At 40.1% G+C, this 15,265-nt stretch overlaps 3 protein-coding genes across 7 annotated transcripts in view; 2 read left to right on the top strand and 1 right to left on the bottom strand.

Annotated features, from left to right (window-relative positions):
* The window catches only part of Kuz (zinc-dependent metalloprotease kuz), a 134,988-nt gene extending 129,520 nt beyond the window's left edge, over positions 1-5,468 (top strand). For 3 of the 5 annotated variants that reach the window (XM_076774065.1, XM_076774068.1, XM_076774070.1), the window contains one exon: positions 712-5,468. In XM_076774065.1, the coding sequence (XP_076630180.1) occupies positions 712-875 (164 nt within the window). In that variant the 3' untranslated portion in view covers positions 876-5,468. The remainder of the gene's footprint in view (positions 1-711) is intronic. The other 2 variants (XM_076774066.1, XM_076774067.1) reach the window with 2 other exon arrangements.
* A 386-nt stretch (positions 5,469-5,854) lies between these two features.
* Positions 5,855-9,996, bottom strand: Hem (Nck associated protein 1 Hem). Its single transcript, XM_076774826.1, has 2 exons — positions 9,780-9,996; positions 5,855-9,705 (listed from the first exon to the last, which is right to left on the bottom strand). Exon 2 carries the CDS (start codon positions 9,567-9,569, stop codon positions 6,201-6,203), a length of 3,369 nt encoding a protein of 1,122 aa, XP_076630941.1. The 5' UTR covers positions 9,570-9,705; positions 9,780-9,996; the 3' UTR covers positions 5,855-6,200.
* A 1,702-nt stretch (positions 9,997-11,698) lies between these two features.
* On the top strand, positions 11,699-14,073 carry Sing (MARVEL domain-containing protein sing). Its single transcript, XM_076774561.1, has 4 exons — positions 11,699-12,176; positions 13,424-13,606; positions 13,685-13,825; positions 13,963-14,073. The coding sequence occupies exons 1-4, from the start codon at positions 12,024-12,026 to the stop codon at positions 14,038-14,040; spliced, it is 555 nt and encodes a 184-aa protein (XP_076630676.1). The 5' UTR covers positions 11,699-12,023; the 3' UTR covers positions 14,041-14,073.
* Positions 14,074-15,265: the final 1,192 nt, after the last annotated feature.

Genomic DNA, 15,265 nt, shown 5'->3' on the forward strand with positions numbered 1-15,265 from the left:
TATATTTCAATGAAACTTTTTTCTGAAGTAGAGCTCATGGGTACCTACAAAAAAGTATTAGACAACTTTTCTGTAGGGCGTCAAACAAAATTACTAAAAATGAAAAAGGAGTTTTTAAGAAAAATCGACAGGTGCTGAAATTTTTCAACGAAAAAAAAAATTTCAAATCGTTCTGGAAAAATTATTTTCGGTTGCGTGGGTTAATTACAATCATTTTTGGTGAATAGATATACTCCCGAAATCCTGCGCATTTTCGAGAAAAAAATTCAGTACGACCGGAACTTCAAACGTTAATAACTTTTTAACGAAGCCTCCATCAACAAATTAGTATTCTTGATTTTCGTCTTATTTTGGCTTCTAGAATCCCCCATTAAAATTTTTCCCAGGTGTGGCCGAACACCCTGTGTACCACCAAACACAAAAATTTCGATAAAATCAATTTGAAGCTTGCAACCATTGATCCACTGTGTTGTAATCTGACAGATTGTAGTTAGGTCTGAGGCTTCTGGGGTGAAAATCGACCTGTAGAACAGCTCTTCCGTCGGCAACGTGTTAACAGATACAAGCGCATGATAATCATAGATCCGTTCTCATAATTTCCGCCGTTTCGTGCTCTCCAGTGTACAGCCGACGATCGTTCTTGGCTCTCACACGTCGTTTCGTTCGCTTCGATATTTAATTTCATAGTTGAATACCTTTCTACACTTTAAGCAGGCTATCGCTCGGTTCCCACAGCTAGTGCGCCAACCAGTAGCGGCGCAGCACCCAACTATGGTCGGTCCAACCACCCAGAACTGTACGCCGGTGCCTATTCGGGTTCCGGTGGAGGTGGGAGGGCCGCAGCCTACGAGATGAGACATCACAACAAGGTGTGACGATCCTAGAGAACTACCGCGGACGAGGAATAGTCTCGGTACCGTCGCACTGTAACCTATCTCTGTACGATGCCAAACTGTGAAACGAGCCGATCCACCGGACACGGTGTTCCATTGGGAACCATGATCGAGACGGGGATGGAAGAGCGTGATCGAGTGCGTTTCGAAAGTATCGACGATCGCCGATCGGCGTTCTCTTTATTCCGGGTTCGAGTCATTCACAGCAAAGAGGTCCGGTTCCGGGATTGCAAATAAATTGGTGAAGTGTGCTAGGATCAATGGTGATACATATGTTTGGGGGAGGGGGGGGTACATCAGGCTGATTCTATATCGGCGATAACGCTAGGAAATCGACGTTCGCGGAAACGACGGGACGAATGACAAGCATCGGATATGATAGATCATAAACTTACGAATCCTTAGTAATCTATTATCATACACTTTCACGTAATTCGTCTTTTCAATGTTTGCCGCATGATTCCTCCGCGTTGCCATTTAAGTATTGCGATCGTTCAAACGGAATTATTGCAAAACGCTTCGAAAGGACTTCTTTGTTCGCGAGATTCTTTCATTGTAAAAAGAAAAAAGGAAAAAAAAAACAACGTAACGATCAAAGTCATTTTAACGAACAACGCTGGATTCGCACAGCAATAAAATATTATGGTACTGGACGTAAGCGTGTGTTTGCCCCGTTCGACGAACGAACATTTTTATGGCCAAGATTGCATAGTAGCGTTGATGCATCGATTTCTGGACGGAAATCGTATTTTCGTGTGATTCGTTCTCGAAAGCGAGGTTTTTTTTTTATTTTATTTTTTTATTATTTGTTTTATTTCTTTTTTTTCAAGCGATCGATGAGACTGTTCGTTAGAAGAAGAGGGGAAGTTCGATGGGAGACCGGATACGACAATATATATTTGGAATAAGTGTTAGGATGATAAACGTAACTTTTGAGAAGCTCCTACTGAACGTACCTTGTACCTTTTAACTCTTAAACGTTACAAGATCGTAGACTTTTAAACGAATATTTTCTTTTTCTTTTTTATCCGAAGTTTTTTTTTTCTATTCGAACTTAGATTTTGAGACGTTAGTTTTTTTTATTAAGACGGGATTTAAGTTCAGGAGAAGACCTTTAATATAATTTTTAAGACGAACGTACACATCAATCGCGATGTACAAAATGTCGTTTAGCGAAACCATTTTTAAGTCTCTTTTTGTTCACCGTCGCTTTCCGGAGCGAAGATTCACGTCTACCATTACCAAACTATTGCAGGTCATTCACTTGATCTCTACCATTGTAGTATAATAATTAATGATATGTAATATTCTTATACTAATTTTTATTAGCCAATTGAAACGAGCAAAGCTACGAGAGACTATGAAGAAAAAAAAAGAAAGAAACGACAAGAAAAAAGATTTTTTTATAACGATATTTCATTAACAATTATACCGATAAAAATGATATTGAACAACATTGATATTACTATAATTGTGCTTACTATTATTATTACTATTATTATTATTATTAATACTATTACTATTATTAATTAGTTATCTATTGCAGATGATAATTTATATCCGCTGTCGCGAATGTTATAAGTTATATTTAAATACGGTTTTAACTTGCAATTATCGGGGGCTGTACCGTAAACGCGCTTTAATTATGCGCATGGCGGACCAAAGACGAGGCCTCCTCTTGAAATATAAACATGTTTTAATATATGTGGGCTCAAGCAGCGTATTCGTGCACAGCTGCACACTCGTATGCGAAAAAGAGGAAAATCCGTACGCGTTCCGGAACGGCGAGTTGTACACCAAATAGATCCCGCACGATATATACTCGCTTCCTTTCTCGAAACGCCAAAAAAAAAACGTTTACGCGATCGACTGAATTTTTTTTTTGTTTTTTTTTTTTCTTTTGCTCGTCCCTCGTCGAGCCTTCTCGAGCAAATTTTGTCCGATTCTTTCCATCAGAATTGCAAATCGTAGCAACAACAACAATAATCAAAGATGAAAATCGTTATCGTCGCTGCCAAGGTGGTTTATCACTAATTATTTAGCCCCCGCGACCTAGCATTTATTCTCCTCCTTATACTTTTTTATAACGCCACGGTATCAAGCTTGCCAACGTTTCTGAATGCGCGTTTTCTATTGTCCTTGTCTTTCCATATTTCATAAAAGATCGAAGAAAAGTGTCATTACGTGTACCGTTCGACGTCACGACAGTTCCACGCATCGCGAAAGTTAGGCGAAACGATTTTAAGCAGAGACGCGGCAAAGTTTTATTCGCGGCACTGACGACGAGTAGAAATACCGTACGATTTCTTTTCGACGTTCATTCGAATAAGTTTTTTATTTGCTTGACCGTAAACTGTAATTACCGGTAGAGATATTTACCGAACAAATGACGAATCAAAAGCTGTTTCTTTCGTTCGTTGACCCTAATGTGTACGCGCAGATAATAATGTTGCCCGTCTCTGATTTTAAGACCACGGAAGGAACGTTTCTAGGGATGGCGAAAACACAAAGGGCGAAGGTGCGTGTCTGCCGATATATCGCGGGGATACGAGTTTGCGGGTTGTGTGGAGATGTACAATAGTCGCAATGTGATTGTAAAAGAAGATCGTGCGAGAGATCATATGTGAGAGACGAACGAAAGCGGGTTGGGGAAAGAGAACCTAAACGACATGGAGCGAATACGGGCGTGCAAGAATAAAAGAGAGAGTGTTCAACCTCTGTACATATGTTGATATTGCTCGTGTACGTATAAACACGCGGGCAGACGCGCGTGAATGTACGTACGCGCGATTATCATGAATGATAATTATATAACCATAACAAATGGTAAAGCGAAATACAAAAAAAATACTTGTTTTTATATCAGATCTGTATTATAGCGAAATATTATTCTGTATTTTGTAATCGAGACGGAAGTTACAAGGATGACGAACGAATGCCTGTACGTGCGTGTAATCGAGCACTTAACTTTTAATGGTGACGACTTTTAACGACGATCCAGCGTGGATCCGGGACGGATCGTTCGATGTAGATTATTTAAGAAGTTTTGAAGATTCTTGCATATAGATGCAACACGGGATTCCGTTTGGTCCCATTCGTAATCGCTCGTCCGATCCATCGTATGATTTTTCAGTTCGTGGTCTCCCTACTCGCGGGCCACGAGTCTGTGTTTTACTGCCATTCGTAATAGCGCGTAGCAAGAAAAGGAAAAAAAAAAAAGGATCGATAGTCTTCTAGCATCAGAATTAACGACGTACGGGAATCAGTATTATACGACGTTTAGCAGTAACGATACGTCTGATAGTATAAACTTACGAAAAAAATCGAGTATCAACGGCGATACATCCATAGGCAATTTATAGAAGAATGAAAGAAAAAGACAAACTGTTGATCGATCATATTTTGCTTCCGAGCCACTGTCGAAGTCTTATTCGGAAACGAGTTGGTCGATGTTTCCAAATCGTTCGTAATGAATTTATCCTTGCTTCCATTTCACTGCCATAAAAACGATTCAAACCGACTGAATATACGATCAAAGGACAGCCGTACGCGTTCTTGCGACAAGAACGGGAAGAAATAATGGTAAATAGCGGGCGTTGTTTATAAAAAAAAAAAAAGAAGAAAAAAGTAAAAGCCTAAGACGAGCGTGGAATGGGGCCAAGTTGTAGTATCTAGTTGACGAAGATGTTGCTTATCCGTATGAGAAGCATAACGATTAAAAAACAAAAGTACGTTCTCCTTCATCATTTGCCCTCCCCCTCCCCCCACCCACCCACCCACCACCCCGAGAAGTCTCTACTACATATGCTTAAGCTTATTCATTTCCGCGCCGTCTGGATTAAGATCGTGTTCTACGTAATTGTTATTCCGTAATCGCGCGATTTCGCTGCACATTTTGTGATAAATATACTCTTTAAACGGCGAGCACGCTTCTTCGATTGGAAGAACGAAATTCAGATTGCTCGCAGAATTAGCATCGTCTATGTACCTATCTTAATCCAGACACTGCGTCACTGTGACGCGATAACACACTACTTTATCACTTGTACATAATGTTAGTGAGGAAGAAACAAAAAAGAAATCGAAGATTATATTTTTTCTATCGATCCAAAAATGTGGTGACCTATCAACATCGTGCATCTGAGATTAGTTTTTTCATCTGTATCGGTTCCCTTACCCGTTCCGACTTTATTCTGCCAAAAAACCAAGTCGTCTCGTTTGACCAAGGCAACGTAACATTCAACACAGAAACAGTTGCTTGAACGTTTCAGAATCACCGACTTATTTTTAACATTCGAGGTGCCCGTAGTGTTTTCCTTTTTACATTCATCCAGTCTCAATGCTGTAACTTTAAGTTGAACTTTTTTATATAAATCTTATTGAGCATGATACTGACCAATCGCCTGAACGTAGCTTCAGACCACCACTCTCTCTTTTTCTCAAATGTTTAGAACGCGGCGAGTGTTTTAAGAATATTATAAATAAAAAGGAATATGATTGTGAATCTCTTGTGTTATGTTAATGTGATTAAAGAGAAAAAACAAAAACATTGTAAAGAAGTAAATAAAGCATACATTTTACATTTATGCGATCGTGCTGCTCGTTCTGTCCCAAATAAAACATATACCTCATAAAATGTATTTCCTTTATCCCAGATAGGTAAAAAACTCGCGTAAAAATCAGTAAAATCGACAGTATCGAATTTAAAAAAACAATACTTTGCACTTTGACTAATACTAAAAAATATATTTACAGTTTTGTAATACATTTTATTGAAATGTTTTAAACCGAAACGAGGTTTGCTACTAAATAGAAAATAAAATAAAATTAGTTCCAACTAAACTCCTTTCCTTGTGCAATAAAAACGCGAACACGATATTTCACGATATATCTATTGAAATTAAATGAAAAATGAAATGGAAATAAAACCACAATTTATAGATAATTGTATTTATTTTATAAACTATTGTAAAAGTTACAATTATACATTAGAAAATGTAGCAGATAGAGATATATCTACTATATGGTACGTATGTATTTCGATTCTTAGACAGGCAGCATTTTAAGCTTCACCTGTAATATAAAACATTCCTTACGCACAGACGACATGTAACGGAATACTGAAAAAGAAGGTATTATTTGTATGCTATAGCGTATCCTAAGCCAAGTATCAAATATGAAATACAAGTACTGCTCTATACAAAATGCATTTTTTTCAAATGAAATCCGGTAAAAGTGGACGTAAAAAAGTAACCCTGAGCGGCAAGCTGAAAATACACACACATCTTTTTTTTCCCATCAATGCTTTTATGGCTGTGAATGTTCAAGCTTATACACGTCATGATAAGCGTTGCGTATTAACGCATACGGGAAACAGCTTTCTAACAAATCCATCGTTAAAAACGGCGACTCTTGGACTATCTGGTCCAACAGAAGGTACACAGATTCTCTGTTTTTGATTGCCTCTTTGTCAGCTTCTTGACCTAGTTTGAGCAAGCTGGACGACGCCAAAGCTAGGAATTCTTTCATTCTGTCCTCTATATCGTTTTGGCCGCAGATAGTAAATAATGCACCAAAGATATTGTTTATCGCAGTCGCCATGCAATGTATGTTATTCGAGTGCCCTTCGAGAGACGCCCGATAAAAGGAGTTCTCATTCCGAGCCAATTTTGGTATCGAAACAGCCACGAAGACCATTAACAAACAAACGAGCAAATGCTCGTCCTCGTCTACTTCGGATTTTTGGCTCCTAAGCGCTGCCGTTAACGTCGGGTCAACTTTGCAGGTCAAACCTGCTGCCGACGTCATTTCCGAAACGACGCGCATGGGATCGCCAGACGGTAAATGATGTCTGAAGTCTAAAATCGAGCTCAAAAGAAACGGTATCCGTTCCTCCAAGACGTCGACCAACGCGGACTGCGCCAACTGTCGAAAACTTAGGATTACGCCTATAATTGTAACTCGTTGTAGTACATTGTCTACTTGCTGCAACCTTTTGAACTGCTCCTTCATCACTTCCGGCTTATCGAAGTTTGTCCTCAGGGAAATAAGAACGTCTTTGTTACCAGAGACTAATTTTTTCAGCTGTTGGACTTGACTTGCTATGTGCCACATCAAGTTCTCGTTTAACATTTTCATCCCATACGGCCCGATGAGTTCAGCCAACGCTCTCAATTCGTTAATGTCTGAAAATTCTTCCGCGTTGAATGGTATTGCACCTTCTACTGACAAACTAACGAACGCTCTTTGATTACCGGAATAACAAATATTGCCAGCGCTGACGCGTCTTAATAAAACGTCCGAATACCATTGCGTGTACAATGCAGCGATGGTTTTATCGCCGTGACTGTCCAACTCTTGCGTTTGCTGGAGCAGGGCATTATTAAATACGCGAGTGATATCTATGTGCACATAATTTTCAACTGTCTGTAGAACGTTCATATAAGATCGAACGCTGACAAAGAGCTCCGACGGTTTCGCGATTTCGCTGGTATCTGGATTGTACATGACCATTCCAACAAGCGCCCTTGCGAATCTTGATTCTAGATGCTGATGCAAGTACTCTCTTGGTGCAAAGGTATATTCCCATACGTTAATGGTGGGACAGTAATTAATAGCGTAGCATAGCTCCGTCAACGCCATGTGAAGTTTGTCCATCGTTGTAAGTTCTTCTCTGGTTTTTCGGTAACTTTCTATACCCGGTTTATGAATTTCATACATATTCTTTTTATTTTTGTCCTTCTTTTTACGATTCACCACTTGCGAGATCAATAGGGCGCAATGTTTTGGCAGCAGTTTGTCGCTCATATTGCACTGTTCATCGCATATAGTCGTAATAATATTCTTGGCTTCTTTAGCCATCTCATCCAAGAACATATTGACGACCGATAGACTTCTTTCTCGAATATGATGGCGTTCTTCCGGGCACAGCTCGTGCGTGCAGCTTTGAAAATGGCTGCATATTAAAGGGAAAGCGACGATATATCTATTTTGAGCAGGAAACTCTAAGCACATGTGAAACTGATCTTCAAACACTTTACTGTAGAAGCAAAAGATGGACAAGTCGGATGTTTCAACTAACATTTCATCTAAATTATCTACCATCTTGGTATGGAACACTACTGTATCCATAAATGATGCTAATTCTCTATTATCAGCTAAATTCATATTACACTTTGCAATCGACATGTACGCTTGCAATCGAAACCAATCCAATCTGAAAGCCCGAAAATCAAAAAGTTCGTTATCTTCGACCTGTTTCACTGTTAGACTAGCTATCTTTGAACACATGTCGCTAAGAATTGCTCCTTCATCCTCGGGACAAACCGGAAGATTCTGTATCATTTGATCTAAAGCGGGAGCATCAAATCCTGATAAAAACTGCACGTAATACCTCTGCAAAACCTGGGAATATTTTTTCACTAATGCTCTTAATTCTTCGCAATGAAATAATAATTCGGGTAACTGACGATCCACTAAATCTTCTCCGCCCCTTCCTTTGCTTTTCCCTTGTGTTGGTGGATTAACACCGTGTCTTAAGAGCCATAGAACTTCGTCTCTTGCGTGAGAGAGTCCCATTAAAACCAACAGTGCTTTTGGTCCCAGAAGACCAGGTTGGTCAGTTAAAATTAAACCTAATTCTTTCAATGCTGTTCTCAAAAACTTTCTTCTTTCTCTATGTCTGTAGCCAGCTTTTTGTACAGCTTGATTGTAACACTCTTTTACTTCGGATACTCTTTTACTGTATCCTTTTATACTTTCGAAAAATATTTGTATATACTGATGTATATAAATCACTTCGTCTCTGAACAAAGCTAAAACCCAACCTGACTCCAAAGCTGTGGTCCAAAGTTTACTAGGCTGTTCTTGACTCAAGAACGAATGACATAACGTAAATCCTAAAATAACCCATCTTTCTATCCTATCCAAACTTAAAGTTTCACAAGACATAGTATCTGTTGCTGCCGCTTTAAGTATTTTTCCAGGACTACCGACAAGACTGAGTTTTTGATCAGCCCTCCATGTGTCTGCAGACAAGTTTCTTCCAGGATAAATAGGCCACAAAGAAGTAAGAGCATTCTTCAACAATTTAGAATGTGGAACAAACTCTTCCGAAAGTTTTTTTAACGGTGCATCGTAATCCATAATCATTTGTCCCAAACGAGGAAAGCTAGGGTCAGATTGGTTATGTACCATCTCGTGAGCTGCGTTAAATAAGCCTAGGACTGCTTTACGATCTTCCACTTGCGACAACAGTATCATCAAACTGACATAAGTCACAACAAGATCCAAATAACCTTTGGTCAAATCAAAATTTATCGTAATGTCCATGTGTACCCCACAAGCATCCATTGTAGTTAAAAGTTCACAGACATTGTCTTTGAAATCGAGCAGGTCGACGAAAGTGTAATAATATAAGGACAGTGATTTAATAATCTCATTACGAAGATTTGTAATCGTTTGAAGACCCTTAATGTCAATGTTAGGAAACTTTCTAACAATTGTCTTGATAGACGATTCTAAAGTTTTATCAGAAAGGAAACTAGGTTTCGATTTTGCATCGCCGCACGCCTTTTTTATATTGTAAATGCGAGTTAACATTCCAATACCTCTATCATTTAGAATAGTCAGTTTCTCAGCCAACTTTTGTTGACTAGGTACAATAGGTCGTGCCATGTTTTATTACTGAATATTGTTTCTTACGTGATTGACATAACTCAACCGCTTCTTTGGTATAAATGACAGGAGACCCCACCCCTGGGGGTAATTCACCTTCACCGGATGCGCCTAAAATAGAACGACTTTTCTTTTCCTACAAAAGAAATTTACATAATCGTCATATTCATTCATAACAAAGTATGCAGATTTTTGCATAGTATGTCTTACCTTTTGTACTGTTACATGTTTAATATAAAACTATGACACATCATAAAACGAAATTTCTGTGTATGTCAAATACCACGTGAAGTGCAACTCTTTTAAACGTTACATTACAATGTTGCCAATAGCTGCTAGACAACTAACATTTTTAACGATTAGAGGGAGTACCAGAGATGCCAGATTCACCACCCGGTGCACTACTCACACATGCCAAATCACGCATACGTGAGCTCGTAGAGTTTCGGAAAATCGACAAAGGCAAACTGACACATGCTCTCTTTTTCGATTCTTCGAAGCTATTCGAAGTAATTTCGGACCGAAATGTTCAAGTTTGTCGAGGAATAGTTCGTTACCTTCAACGCTAGATGGCGCTTATTTATCGACCTCAAACCCCCTGGTGCTAAAACGTCCAAGTTTGTCATGGAATATTTCGTTACCATCAACGCTAGATGGCGCTTATTTATCGACCTCGAACCCCCTGGTGCTAAAACGTCCAAGTTTGTCGAGAAATCCATCTAGCGTGGACGATATGAACTATTCCACGACAAACTTGGGCGTTTTAGCACCAGAGGGTTTGAGGTCGATAAATAAGTACCATCTATCGTTAAAAATAGCGAACTATTCCGCGACAAACTTGGGCGTTTTACCATCCAGATTTCCAAAGTGTCCGGAACATTTTCAAAATACTGGCGGCCTTGCGAAGAGATGGCATATAGCTTCTAGATAATAGAATAATGGGAAGAGGGAAAGAAACTATTCCATGACAAACTTGGACGTTTTAGCACCAGGGGGTTTGAGGTCGATAATTAAGCGTTATCTAGCGTTGAAGGTAACAAACTATTCCATGACAAACTTGGACGTTTTAGCACCAGGGGGTTTGAGATCGATAAATAAGCGCCATCTAACGTTGAAGGTAACGAACTATTCCTCGACAAACTTGAACATTTCGAAATTACTTCGAATAGCTTCGGAGAATCGAAAAAGAGGGCACGTGTCAGTTTGCCTTTGTCGATTCTCCGAAACTCTACGAGCTCACGTACACGTAATCTGGCATAGTGTGAGAAAGTGGAATGAGGTGTCCCCGGTGCACCCGGAACTCCGTCTGGCATCTCATACCAACATGAAAATTGAGAGGTGATTTTAACGCCCTCTTCTCCACGAATGGCGGTCAGTTTTCACCATCTTGAAATAATTCAAATCAAACCTATGTATTTACGAGTCTAACAGAATAAATATCATAGCATCCGCAATGTATATGTTGAAGTAGAAAATTCAATGGATGTTTGTCTTGAATTAAAATACCAGCCTTCTAAGTATAATCACATATTCAAATTTACAAAGTATCTTGTAACAACAGCAATGGAAATTATTTCTCGATAAATTTGGACATTTTGCTGCTGAGGACGATTATATGGTCCTTATATAAAACCTTCTAGCACATGTGGTCATATTTATAACTTATTGAAAGGTATCGCAAGGGTGGGAAAATGGCACGCCCGCACATCCACAGTTAATTCTATTATCTAATCGATCTACCGACGCACGAGTGTTTTAGGCAAAATTATACTTGTAACTAACATAATTCTTCCTGTGTTTGGCTCAGAATTGCCCCACTGTTGCGACGTTCTCCTCAGCGAGGAGTCAATCGCGGTTGGATCACGATTGCCGGCGTTCTTCGAACCCTCTTCGCCGACAGAGATTTCCGTTTGGGTCTTTTTTTTTCAATTTCCTGCACGACGGCCGTGCAGACGGCTACATATTCGTTTTGGCTCGGCACGTGCCAGAAATAGACATCTATATCCCTCGCGTTGAATGCGACGCGGGGGGTTCGACGACATTTAAACGTTCTGGATCAACTGGTAAAACACCCTCAGTTTGTTAAGAAACGTTCGCGTACACGGTTGCGTTTCCCCCGACGCACGGAGAATTGCTCGTCCATCGGTCACGAGTGGCAATCCGTGTTCTCGAGTCCGGCTAAAGATCACGGAGTCGATCCATTTGGCTCACAGTCCGTAACGATGCAAATGAATCGCCGTTTAACCAATTAGAGCGATCGAATTAAGGGTCCGGGCGTAGACGAGACAGTTCAATGAACTTATTAATTGCGTAAACCCACGATTTGATAACGGATACTGCCGCGAAACCTTCGACGAACAGCATCGAAGTTTATCGGACATCGGGTGCAACTGAACGTCGAGATCAAACGATTCACGGCTAGACTGGTAAACAGATCGTCGAACAAAGATCGATATGGGCAGAAACGGAACTGGTCCGATGATCAGGATGTCGTCCGCCAGCACCCATGCTGCCGGAGGTATCGGGTGTTGTTTTTGCAGATGTTGCACGTGCATACACGTGGAATTCCTCAAGACTACGCCCGGAATTCTGAAGCTCTGCGAAGCGGTACGTTCGGTCTGTTATCCCTTTCCATGTCCGGTTGACTCACGCTTTGTCCCGAATGATTAAATTAACGGAGACGAACGCGTCACAATACCTTTTAACGCATCGCTTTCGTACCACTGCGTGGAACAAGAGAATAGCACCCCTCGCATAATTGCTTATTTCTCTGTTTCAATCCAAGCCTCGCGTTGAACTCCAAAGTATATTTATTCTATTTAAAATAAGTGGAACGAAAAGATAACTCGTCTCATAATCAGATACGAGGAATCTGTATTAAAAGAAAAACATTTTGCTTTTAATACTTTGCGAGTCCGTCTCGTAATCTTTTATGCTCGTAGAAAGCGAAAAGTCCTTCGTGCGTTAAATTCATTTTACAATCTAAAACTTCTATTTTTGGATACGTGCAGTTTACACGGGAAGATAAAGGTTTTGCGTACGAGAACGTCATAAATAGGAGATTCTCGTGCATAAGTGCGTGTGTATGCAGCTGCGCGATCAGCTGTCTGGGACGTAAATAGTGCCATGACGTTCTCGCGCGTCAAAACAAATGGATTTGGAGAATTTCTTCATTTCCCTTAGCAGGAGACGAATTTGCGATGAATCATATCAGACTTGCACATCATTTTGAAACATCCTGTATGTCAGAAGTATATGAAATGTACTCTTTACAATTTTCAGAGATGGATTCTACGTAAGAAAACAATGGCAAAAGTTCATATAAACACGTCTCCCATTTGACCGCATTCACTGATCTTCGCAATAGGTGTTCAAAATAACCTCCTTGCATTTAAACATTAGCCTGGAGACTGTCTTATCCTCTCTGTTTGTCAAGGTATTATTTATAACAATAAACCCATACTCAAGCTTCGTATCCGCCATTTGTCGACTCGACAAACTTTTCGTTTTCACACTCGACGTATTTCGATAATCTGACACCTAGTAATGTTCACGGAAAGTATTTACGAAATTAAAATACAACATTCAGATACTGAGTTCGTAAATAGTCGAGTGGAATTAGTTAAACTACTATCATCTTTCGAAAGAATTATTCCAACCCCCAATACGAAACATTAATGTACGAATTTATTGTTTTCTCGTGTAGAATCCATTTCTGAAGTGCCGTAATTTAAATATAAAGTACTATAATTTACCTTCGCTGTAAATAAAAATTCATTGCTTATATTCTCTGTAAGAGAAACGGTTGAAAAATATTTAGCACCGACGATCGATAGCGTGCATGCGTTTTGCAGGTAATCAGTGGCTTGATACAGAGCTTGTTAATTAACTACGGTTTGAGGTACAGCACAACGATCGGCTCGGCTTTCGAAGGATCTCTGACCACGTCTTCGGCTTGTTTCCTGACGTCGGCGGTGCTGCTGGCCTGCTACATCGTCTCTGAAAAATCGTACAAATTAATCAGATCGTCGCTTTTCGTACGTAGAACTGTCCGCCATTAATATCGATTGACTCACGTGCGATCCTTCGTGAATTTCGTGTTGTAAACGTTCCAGGAAATGATGTTCAACGCTTTAGCTTCGTTCTTGTACCTGAGCTCGGCATCGTATTTGGCGTTCTCCACAAAGATTTTCCTCTTACCGGAATATCACTTAAGACCAGGTTTTGATGTATATCCTGCAATGACAGCCGCCTATGTACGTACTGTAACTCGTTAAATTTCTATTCGAACGATAGGAATTTATCTATCCTCCTCGGACGAAGGAGGAATAATTTATCTCTATGCATATACATACATTATTTCTTGTTTGTTCAATGTATCCTGTATTCGCAGATGATGAGCGGATTCGTTGGAGTGTTACACGGGGCGGACGCGTACTTCTCCTACGTGCATTACAGAACCGGAAGATGAATCGAAATTTCAGATCTGCGAAAACATTTGGAGGGAGGTTTAAGCAGATGCAAGGAGAAGTACACGAAGTAAGTGAACAATGCAATTCGCTTTGAGGAAAATTTGCGATAGGTGGTTGACTGTACAGCACATAACGTATTTAATTTCTTGCCCGCGCGAACACAATCGACGATGACTAACGACAGGTTATAATTCATTATAAACGATGTCTTCGTAACGAAAATAAATAAATCGATAAATTCCTTATCCTTTACAACGCGATATGCGTCATTAATTGGGTATCGAAACTTCGACTGTTACCGTGAGATGTCCTGGAGCATGCAAAATTCCAGAGATTCTTCGAAATTGGCAAAGTGGCGTGCCACCTGTTCCGCCGTCGCGTTCTCCGGATACGTAATCTCCGTTTCCTTCGTCGCAAAAATTAAAGAAAAAAATGACGTTTATGGAAGGATGTGTGTTTCGAATGTAGATATAGGTGTCTCAACGATGTAAACACAAATAAATCAGTGTCGTAAGATCTGCTCGAAAGGGAATGGAACGATTAGTACAGTTCGTTAAAATTTCAAAGTCCGTGTCTCTCTCGAGTAGACGGAAGTAAAATAAGAGATAACCATTAACCAACGGATAACATTTATCCGTGACGTTATTTTTATTTGTTCGTTGAGTAATATCTCGATCAATATCGCGGTGTTAACGTAGGAAGATTTGTTGTACCGCAAGAGGCACCGAAATTGTTAGTCGTATTAGCAAATTTCTATTTGCACAGTGTTTTTTAATACTTTTGAGCGGAGGAGGGTCGACGGTCGTCTTCAGAATTATATACGAAATGTAAACAACGCTAACAGTATAACATAAGATTACAGAAGAGGAATTCGTAACGTTTATCATTTTGACTCGTCATCCGAATATGAATTTTGCCCTATCTTTTCTATCGAGCGAGACGTCCCAGTAATTTTGACGAAGACTGTACAAAAACCGTGCAGGTCGTTTCAATGCGTACCAGGTTATACGTGGTTCCCGGGACAGTGAATGGAAGTTACACGTCGGTCCTCACGGACTCTTCGATGGAGTCCGTGAGGTTTCTCTTTCCTCTCTGCCCCGCTTTCCTCGTCCCGCCATCCGTGAAGCGTAGCTTGTCTTCCCTCTCTTACTCTTTCGATCCTGAATGTCCGTCCTCGTCCCGCGCTCGTTCGGTTTCCGTTGCTCTCGCAGAGGCCTCACCGAG

This window comes from Colletes latitarsis, chromosome 10 (genome assembly GCF_051014445.1).
Source record: "Colletes latitarsis isolate SP2378_abdomen chromosome 10, iyColLati1, whole genome shotgun sequence".
In the NCBI taxonomy this organism is placed as follows: domain Eukaryota; kingdom Metazoa; phylum Arthropoda; class Insecta; order Hymenoptera; family Colletidae; genus Colletes; species Colletes latitarsis.

Coding starts and splice junctions, on each gene's coding strand:
- Hem (XM_076774826.1), bottom strand. CDS start 9,569: ATGGCACGACCTATTGTACCTAGTCAACAAAAGTTGGCTGAGAAACTG.
- Sing (XM_076774561.1), top strand. CDS start 12,024: ATGGGCAGAAACGGAACTGGTCCGATGATCAGGATGTCGTCCGCCAGC. Junction 12,177..13,423: donor TTCTGAAGCTCTGCGAAGCG/GTACGTTCGGTC, acceptor TGCGTTTTGCAG/GTAATCAGTGGCTTGATACA. Junction 13,607..13,684: donor TAATCAGATCGTCGCTTTTC/GTACGTAGAACT, acceptor TAAACGTTCCAG/GAAATGATGTTCAACGCTTT.